The sequence below is a fragment of the Xyrauchen texanus genome, chromosome 12, assembly GCF_025860055.1.
Source record: "Xyrauchen texanus isolate HMW12.3.18 chromosome 12, RBS_HiC_50CHRs, whole genome shotgun sequence".
In the NCBI taxonomy this organism is placed as follows: Eukaryota; Metazoa; Chordata; class Actinopteri; order Cypriniformes; family Catostomidae; genus Xyrauchen; species Xyrauchen texanus.
Window position 1 is genome coordinate 33,143,628 of NC_068287.1, and position 9,173 is coordinate 33,152,800.

The following is a 9,173-nucleotide window of genomic DNA, read 5'->3' on the forward strand; positions in this document are numbered from 1 at the left end:
TTTTCAGAGCCAAGCACATTCTTTTATTAAGTGTACAAAATCAAATGGAAAAACAAGGTAAGTGCAAAAATATAGTGCCTTGTTGTCAAAGACCTAAGATAATCATGGCTTCGGCCATCTAGAAACCTACCGAGGAGGAAGGCATCAGACAGATGCCTGTCAGTATTCAGGGTACACATTTTCCAGAACTGAAATGAATAAGCATAAATGTACCATCACATGTGAAAACACTGGTTTAAGGAAAGAGCTGATTGTATGGAAAATATGGCAGATATAATAAAGAGTAGTACAGGTTTGTGTTCACCGATATTAGGGGCTGTAATTCAAAAGGTGTCTCCCTTGGTTTGACCAACACTGTAAATGGTAAGGCTCAGGAGAGACCATTCAATTTCATCCACACACACACACACAATACACACAAGTTAGCCTAAAAACACATCTCACAGACAGTATGCAGTTTCACATATGAAAAAAATTTGAATGAATTTTACATGATTACAAAGGAATGAGAAGAACCGTGTCAAAATGTTGGCATGCACACAGAACAGATCATCATTAGTGGTTAGCGGAGATTAATAAAGGTGCAGCACGCATTTCTGGAAATGTTCATCGTACAAGTCGTCTCAGATCCACAAAGGCTGAAGAGAGGGACATTAAAGAGGCACGCTAAACTAACAAATTTATGTTTTGTTTCCAAACCTCAGCCCAAGTTCCTTTTGATGTATGCATGTATAAACGGATCAAAACTACCACATATTTTTTGCATGAGATAGATTAGAGTCAGAAGTTAGATCTAAATCTATATTGAGAATCGAAATCTTTTAAATGGTACAGCAAAACTAACTTCAAACTGAAGTGAGGGCTGTATAATAAGACTATTTATCAACAAGAAAAAAGCTGGGACAGGGTACAAGTTGTGCTAAATCTAAGTGTAGGGAAGACGGATCGTAAACGCACCTGTGTGATGGGAACAAGGATGGCGTGGAGGCCAAAGCCATGTTAAAAAAAAAAAAGATTGAACTTTCCAACAGAGTAATCTATTGACCATAGGCAGATACTAGACCTCTTGTTGCTGAGCAAAAGGAAAAAGGCACCAGCTAAGAGAAAGCTGGGAATGTCTGGTCTCACATTGCCTGCCAAATCATCCCAAGCATCACAAGCTGCAAAACATACACGCAATCCACCTACATACATGCAAAAACACAACATCCTACCCAGCCAACCGAGGGTCAGAGCCCATTGAAAATTTAGCCCCCCTTCTTCTCTTTGCCCTCACAGAATGGTACATTTTTTCTTTTTCTTCTCTCCATCCTTTTTGCTCTGGTCACTGGTAGGCTTGTCATCAGAGAAGCTAGAGAAGGTGGTATCTGCTGTAATTGGTTCCCTCAAGGCAAGAAACCAACGGCCCTCATCCAGGTAGGACAAAGTACCCATCTCCATCTCTACCTGGGTACCCTCCTTGCCTTCTTTCTGCAGGCCCAGGATCTCCAGCAGATCCAAACCGGTCTGAACCGCCTCTGTTCCAGCAGAGCAACCTAATGTAACATGGGCACGGCTACCTGATGGGAGACCCTCTATGCTGGGCAGAAGAGCTGGAGGAACCATGTCCTTGTCTGCCCCTTCAGGCCACAGCTTCATCTGAGTTTCTGTCAATGCTACACGGGCCCCAAATGTACGAGGGGTGACAATGAGAGCAGTGACTGAAAGCTCGTAAGAATTGCCAAATGAATCCTTGACCACCTATAAAAACAAAATTAAAAAAAAAGTATATTTATGTTCAAATAGGTGAATACACTTCTGGTCTACAACAGAGATCTTATTAATATTGTCAGTTATTTTATCAGCTGTTTGTGTTAGTTTATGTAATTAATTGTTCATTTTTATTTTTAGTTCCATTTCAGTTAACTCAGAGTTAATGGCTTGGCAGGGGACAACTTTATGTAATGTTCTTTAAATTAAACTGTTCTCTATCAGTACAGATTACACATAGGTCTACATAGTGTATAGCTAGGCTGACATACAACATGCTAAAAACAACCAAAGACTTACAAATGTGGAGATACACTCACCAACCACTTGAATAGGAACACCTTTACACTTATTCATATGATTATCTAATCAGCCAATTGTAGCAGCAGTTTAATGCATAAAATCACGCAGATATGGGTTAGGACCTTAACTTCACATCAACCATCAGTGTGGGGAACAAAAATGCGTTCTCTGTGATTTTGACCTTAGCATAATTGTTGGTGCCAGATGGGCTGGTTTGAGGAATTACAGCAGCTACATTTCTGCGGAACGCACAACACGTCAAACCTTGAGGAGAATGAGCAACAACAGCAAAAGACCACGTCCAGTTCCACTTCTGTCAGCCAAGAACAGAAAGCTGAAATGGTCTTCTGCTGTTGTAGCCCATCCGCCTCAAGGTTCGACATGTTGTGCATTCTGAGATTCTATTCCACTCACTACAATTGTACAGCGTGTTTATCAGAGTTACCGTAGCCTTTCTGTAAGCTCAAACCAGTCTGGCCATTCTCCATTGCATGTTTTTTGCTTTTGGCACCATTCTGAGTAAACTTTAGAAACTGTGTGAAAATCCCAGGAGATCAGCAGTTTCAGAAATACTCAGCCCATCTGGCACCAACAATAATGCCATAGTTGAAATCACGGAGATCAATTTTTTCCCCCCATTCCGATGGGTGATGTGAACATTAACTGAATCTCCTGACCCCTATCCGAATAAGATGATTACACAGCCACATGAATAAGTAGGTGTACAGGTGTTCCTAATAAAGTGGTCGATGAGTGTGCGTATCCCTTTATTATACAGCAATGGATTATGTGATTAAACAAACTAATCCATTTATCTAGGTCAGCACGATTTTCACCAAAAATCAGTGTGATTATTTAGTTTAGTTCCTTTTGAACAATTTTTTTTTTTCAAAGTTCTACTGCCAACAAAAATACTTTGGCTACTATGAGGGTTCCTCCTCTGTCCACAAATACCCACTGCCATGAGGTGTATTATTTGTATTTGATTATTAACTTGTAGCGTAATTTTTAAAATTAAGCAAAAGTGAAATTAAAACTTAATCTGGAGTGCTTTAAATCCAACACGCTCAAGTGCACACAAGCAAACAGAACCGAACTCTGAGTACATTGGTTACTCCAAGCAAGAGATGATGGTATTGGGGAGCACAGAACCACTGTAAAAAAACACTAATAATACACCCAAAATAATAACACAATACAAACAAGACAGTGCTAAGTAAAACATTGAAACAAGCAGATAATTAATTTATTTAAATAAACTTCAGCCTTATGCAGTTTAATAATCACATAAGCTCAATGCAGATTACGATTTTTATCGATTGTGAAGCCCTAGATCAGGCTGTATGGAACACTGACCTGTAGCTCCATATACTCTTTTGCCCCCTCTGCTTTGCCATAGTCACAGAACTTTGTGGTGCAGTGGAGGGGCTGTACAGTCTGAAAGTACTGCTCGAGATCAACCTCTTTCTCCGCCTCACCAGTAACTGGAACAGACAAATCAGCATTAACCAATCTACAAAAATACAAATGCAAGGTAGGATCATGATTGTATATGCACAAACACTCACATTCACTAATGTGTTGTTTAAAGGCCTCCAAAGTGTCCAACGTCTTGAGAAAGTCCATGGTGGCACACTTTATCCGCTCCTCTTCCTCTGGAAGCAGAAACCAGCCAAAGAAGAGCGGTAGCTCTGGTTCTTTCTGCTCAGGCTCTGCCTCTTTTGGAAGCTCAGCTTGAACCCCCTCAGCCTCTGATGTTTGTACCTTATCCTCTTTTGTCATCGTCTCCTGACCTTTGTCAAGCTCTTCTGGCTTAGCATCATTCACAGCAATGGGTTTGGACTCTGCATCTTTGGCAGGCTCCTCCTCCTGTTTCTCCAGTTCAGAATTCACTTGAACCTGTGGTTCAGACACTTTCTGCTGTACTGGCTCCAATGACTTTTCCACCTCTGGAGGCTTCTCGGAGGACTCAGCAGCTGGGCATTTCTCTGGAGCTACCTCAGAAGGTTTGGAAGGAGACACCACAGCTTCTGTGGTTCTCTCCTTTTCTGGCAATTCCTCAGCAGAATTCTCCATCACTGGGGTCTTCACCTGTGAAATCTCTTGTTCAGGGGCCATTTCTGGAGGTACATCAACCAACTCTACACATTTGGGCTCCGATTTCTCCTCCATCCTCACTGCCTGCGTTTCAACAACAGCCTCTGGAACTTCCTGATTCTGCTCCGCTTCCATTGCCACACAGCAGGCAGTTTATGATAATTCAACTGAAACAAGAGTTAGAGTAAGTGCATTTTAGATGAGATTACGGCATCTGGATGGTCAATCAAACTTCAGTTCTGTTGAATTACATAAAACCTCAAACTAGATGGGGTTAAACAAGTGCTAGCTTCAGGAACACTGGGTAAAGATTAACAGAAACTGAACTGCGAGTCTATCTTGCACCAAATGGCACAGAAATGCAAAGCAATGTCCACAGAACATTTTTTTTTTTAAATATTGGAGTGAAATTTACCTTAAATTTCAATGCTAGTAAGTTTAACAGACCATATTTTCAAGTAAAGGCTACACACAATTCTTGGTGGCTTTAATTAGAAAGTTTCAAGACAATTTGACTTGCTCTGTTTGTACATTATACTCAAGTGATGCATCAGTTAAGTGTACTGGCATTTCATTGCTTTTTTTAACATACTTAGTCAAAAACCCCACTACACAAAAGTCTTCCAAAGGGTAGCTTTATGTATTGCTCAACATCTTGCATCAACTTGACATAACATCAACTTGCTTTAAATAGCAAATAAATACAGGTTACAGATTATGCAGACCTGAAAACTTGGCGCACAAAACATGATTATGGTAACAATCAGACAATTGATTTTACTTCAGTTACAAAATATAACAATAAAAACGCAGTGAATCAACTTGCAAACAGTAAAAACATACAAGCTTGTGAATTATTCAAGCTGGGAACACCAGCTTTGAAAAAGTACATTTTACTTATTTTATTTACCTGTGAAATTCTCAAATTAGCAAATATGACAAGGTATTCTACTTTAGGACTGATAAATGATGACACATTTTAAAGATAAACAATCATAAATAATATTTACTTACAAGCTAGAGCATTCATTTTCACTTGTTTGAGTGGAGTACAAATGTAGAATTTACTACTGCTCTGCGAGACCAATACACATTTGAGGTCAGACGAAATGATGCCACTGTGCATTTCTAGTGAAATCAGAGGATCTAATAATGGTCAATGTAAGAGCCACTTTCTCTCTGGCCTACACATTAATTACACCTTTATCCATCTTCCACTCTTTTCAAGCGGCCTAAAAAAAAAAACCTGTTGACACTTCTGTCTATACGTCACATAACTTCATGTAGGTAAGTCTTCTAAAGTTTCATGTAGTGTTGTCAAAAGTACAGGTACTTCGGTACCAAGTCGATATTAAAATTAAAAAAAAAGATGCAACTATACCAGTGTTTCTGCGGTACCGGTAGTACAGAGCACCAACTCAATCCGTTACCAGCACGCACCGCAGTATTACTGACACATAACACCTTTAAAATGCTCATGCTTATTTTGAACGTGTGGTCTTGTTACTCCTTACACTGAAATGGACATTGAATCAAATTAAAATCGTGACATGTCCTAGTGTGATTTATTAATGTGGATGAGCTGTGTACTTTGTAGAAATCCGAACGCTCAAACCCTAGAAACTCCACAGTCATTGAGAATCATTCACATTGTATCAGATGAGAGCACTTCTCCATTGTGAACCACGCAGCACATGTAAAATATATATTTATATAATTAAAATCACAGCATTTACGCTTTAATCTCAACTCAAACTTTATTTATATAGCATTTAAAACGTTGACCAGTGCTTCACAAACACCAGTCATCTAAAATACAAACACTTCAAATCTGTGTCCTACATTTCATTTGTCAGACACAAAGGCCAGTGTAAAGAGATGACTAAAGTCTTCAATGATCACACTGGGATGTGTGAACGGTTTATTATGAAACATAAATACATGTCATATATAGATGCCTGAAATTACATATATATATATATATATACACACACAGCCTTCCCAAGACCTTGTTTTATTATTATGCGTTCAGTCTCAGGCATTTTGCTCATTGGTCGCTTCCACCTTAGAGAGCCCTCCCTGGTTTTCTATTGAACAGCAAGTCCTTGCCCCTATTTGGCCATTGCAAAGCCTTTCTATCAAACCAACCAGAAGTAACACCCCATTATCTCAGGTTTGCACGTGATTTGGACAAGAGTGGCCAGAGTATTTAATTCAGACATTTATTTAAATGTTGCCTCAAGTATATGGCTGAACCCCAAATGATGCACCAACAAGTCCCCTTTCTGTTGGTCAGAGTGGATTGTGAGGGGGGCTACTACACTCTGCGAGTAGTTTGAGAGTAGAGTGTTGAGATCTTTTGAGAATTTGGGTCATCATTTTGGGATTCTCAAATCTCAGTTTTATAGGTATTTACAGCTGCGCCACCTGTTTTTGGGAGTAGCATGTCAGGGTTCTGACTAGCATGATAATTGGCAGACAAATTATTTTAAGGAGTTGGAAGTCAGACAGAGCACCACAATTCCCAGAGAGGTGTACGGAGATGGGGAGGGTGGTGACTCTTGTGGAGATGACAGATAGAAGGCTGGGATTGGGGGACTTGTTTTTCAAGAAGTGGGGTAGGTATTTGGTGGTTTTGGGGGACTCTTGGGGAAGGGATGAGGAGAGAGAAGTTTAGTTTAATTATGTATGTTTATTATATATATTTTTTGTGCACGTGTGCATTATTTTATGTGATCAAAGGGGAGTTATTTGGGGTGGGATATTAATGAGGGTTAATATTTAAATGTCGATTCAGTGTGTATGTGTTTTTCTCTGTGTTATTTTCTTTGAAATTAAACTGGCGTGTTCAGTAGCACATTATAATTAGCATATTTTGGATTTGGCATCGAAATTGGTATCGAGAACCATGACATTTTACTGGCGTCCGTACTGACAACTGAAATTATGGTACCATGACAACACTAGTTTCATAGATAATGTACCATCACCCCAGATGTCTTGTGATATCGTCATGTATGACGTCAAAGGCCATGCTTTCATTGTGAAACCAGTGACTAGTTGTCATCACCCATGTTCACCATTTAAATGGAACTATGCAAATCTTTACAGCTTAATCAAACAAGCCTTTCATATCGCGCTGGAGATAAAATTCACACCTGATGGATTGAAAAGGCACGGCCACTTAATAACACAAACTTCTGTTAATACCCAAAGACTAGATTTTACAACAACCAGCAAGGCTTTAATGTCACCTTGGACAGTCAAACTCTGATGAATCTATGCGAAAAAGCAGAAGCGGCACCTTGTTTTACACGCTAGGCTATAAGGCCAGTGTCGTGTGACACGAACACCTGCACATCATTTGGGCCGCTTATTTGTGGCTCTGACTCAAAACCTAGTGAGCTGCCTACCTAGATAGCTACCAGAGCCAACTAAACTCAGTAGTTCTATGTCCAAAATGCTGTCTAAGTGGCCATTCACACCTAAATAAAAAACTAGATGTAGTGCAACTAATAGAACAGAAGGCGTCTCGAGACGCTTTTTTTTAAAAGTCTGTTACTATTTAAATTGAAATGGCACCTAAAAACGCGACTGCCCAGTGCGCGAGATGTTGAAAAATAGTGAGATACAGCCAACGACGTCCGTCTAGTTCCCGTTTACATGGGAAAAAAAAGACCAAATAGAAAAACAGCGCAGACTGTGCGGCGTGAACGGCCCCATGCAGCCCAAGATGTTTGGACACAGCCTTTGTGTGGTCAAATTAGATTCGGACAGGCAACCTAATCAATGGAAGACAAAGAAAATCAATCTTCAGCTTCAAATCTACCAGAAGAGGTGAACGTCCGCAAATTTCAAACCAAGATAACGTTAATTTACTAAGACATTGTGCACAAGAATTTAGTTAACTATAGGAGGAAAATTGGTGCGCAAGTCAAAAAGAAATGCGGAAAGCACTATTCACAACGCATAAAATGTATACAGGTTGTAGAAGGAATAAAACGGTAAGACGGAACGCATCAGTTTGTGTGCTCCGTTAATTAGGGGTAACAATAAAAACCAAGCGATTCGGGAGTGGCAGTGCCCGACCACGCCGCATGCAGACAAAACAAATCAGCGTGGCAATGCCACGCACAGCGGAAAAAGGTGCACACGCCATAAATACCTTAGTGTTTTTTGGTTTCAGACAAATATTTGCGGTCAAATAGTCAGATCAAAACTTCTCGGTTTAAAATGTTATCCAAAATATTAAAAAGTAGACATAAATGGGGGAAATGCGATGAAGAGTGCGCAATGTAAATGCAACTCACTTGATTACAACGTTGGCAGATACACGAAAAGCTGTCACCTTTCCCGGGGCCTGAAGCTTCCAAACGCCGTACAGCCAAATTGAACGTTTCTCCAGAGCCCTGCACAGAAACCCCCGCCTGGCCGAGCACTAGCAGTAATCAGGAAACAAAACGGAAGCCACTGGCACTTGAGCACGCTCACAGCGTGCACGAGAGCGCGGGCGTGAATGGGAGAGGCAGATAGTAGCCTACTAAGCGCGCTCCCGCTACATCAATTTTACTGACCCTGTTCCTCATTCTGCTCGTCAGCAACCGTAATATGATCCTTCCCCAATACCGCTAATCTTTATCTTTATTTATGACTCAAAACTTTGTATTAATCGAGTTGTCTCTTAACGTTAAAGGAACATTCCGGGTTCAATAGGCTACATGTTAAGCTAAATCGACAGCATTTGTGGCAACATGTTCATTATTTTTTTGTGGTAAGCAACATTGTGCCACAACTGCTTTCGACTGAGGTGAACTTGTATTGAACCCAGAATATTCCTTTAATTCCATCAAATGACAAATCCAAAATTTAGTAAATGCCTTAATATTTGTGGAGAAAAACACTGAGAAGTAACAGAGTGCAAATTGTGACCTGTCATGCTACTTTTGAACAACGAAAGCACATATTGAATACTTAATGGTTACTAAAAAGGTCCAAAGTTATCCAATCGAGGAAAAATATAAATT

At 40.1% G+C, this 9,173-nt stretch overlaps 1 protein-coding gene across 1 annotated transcript; it reads right to left on the bottom strand.

Moving 5' to 3' along the window:
* Positions 1–8,626, bottom strand: LOC127653422 (2',3'-cyclic-nucleotide 3'-phosphodiesterase-like). The gene is made up of 4 exons (XM_052140108.1): positions 8,460–8,626; positions 3,621–4,316; positions 3,409–3,536; positions 1–1,740 (listed from the first exon to the last, which is right to left on the bottom strand). The coding sequence occupies exons 2-4, from the start codon at positions 4,282–4,284 to the stop codon at positions 1,273–1,275; spliced, it is 1,260 nt and encodes a 419-aa protein (XP_051996068.1). The 5' UTR covers positions 4,285–4,316; positions 8,460–8,626; the 3' UTR covers positions 1–1,272.
* Positions 8,627–9,173: the final 547 nt, after the last annotated feature.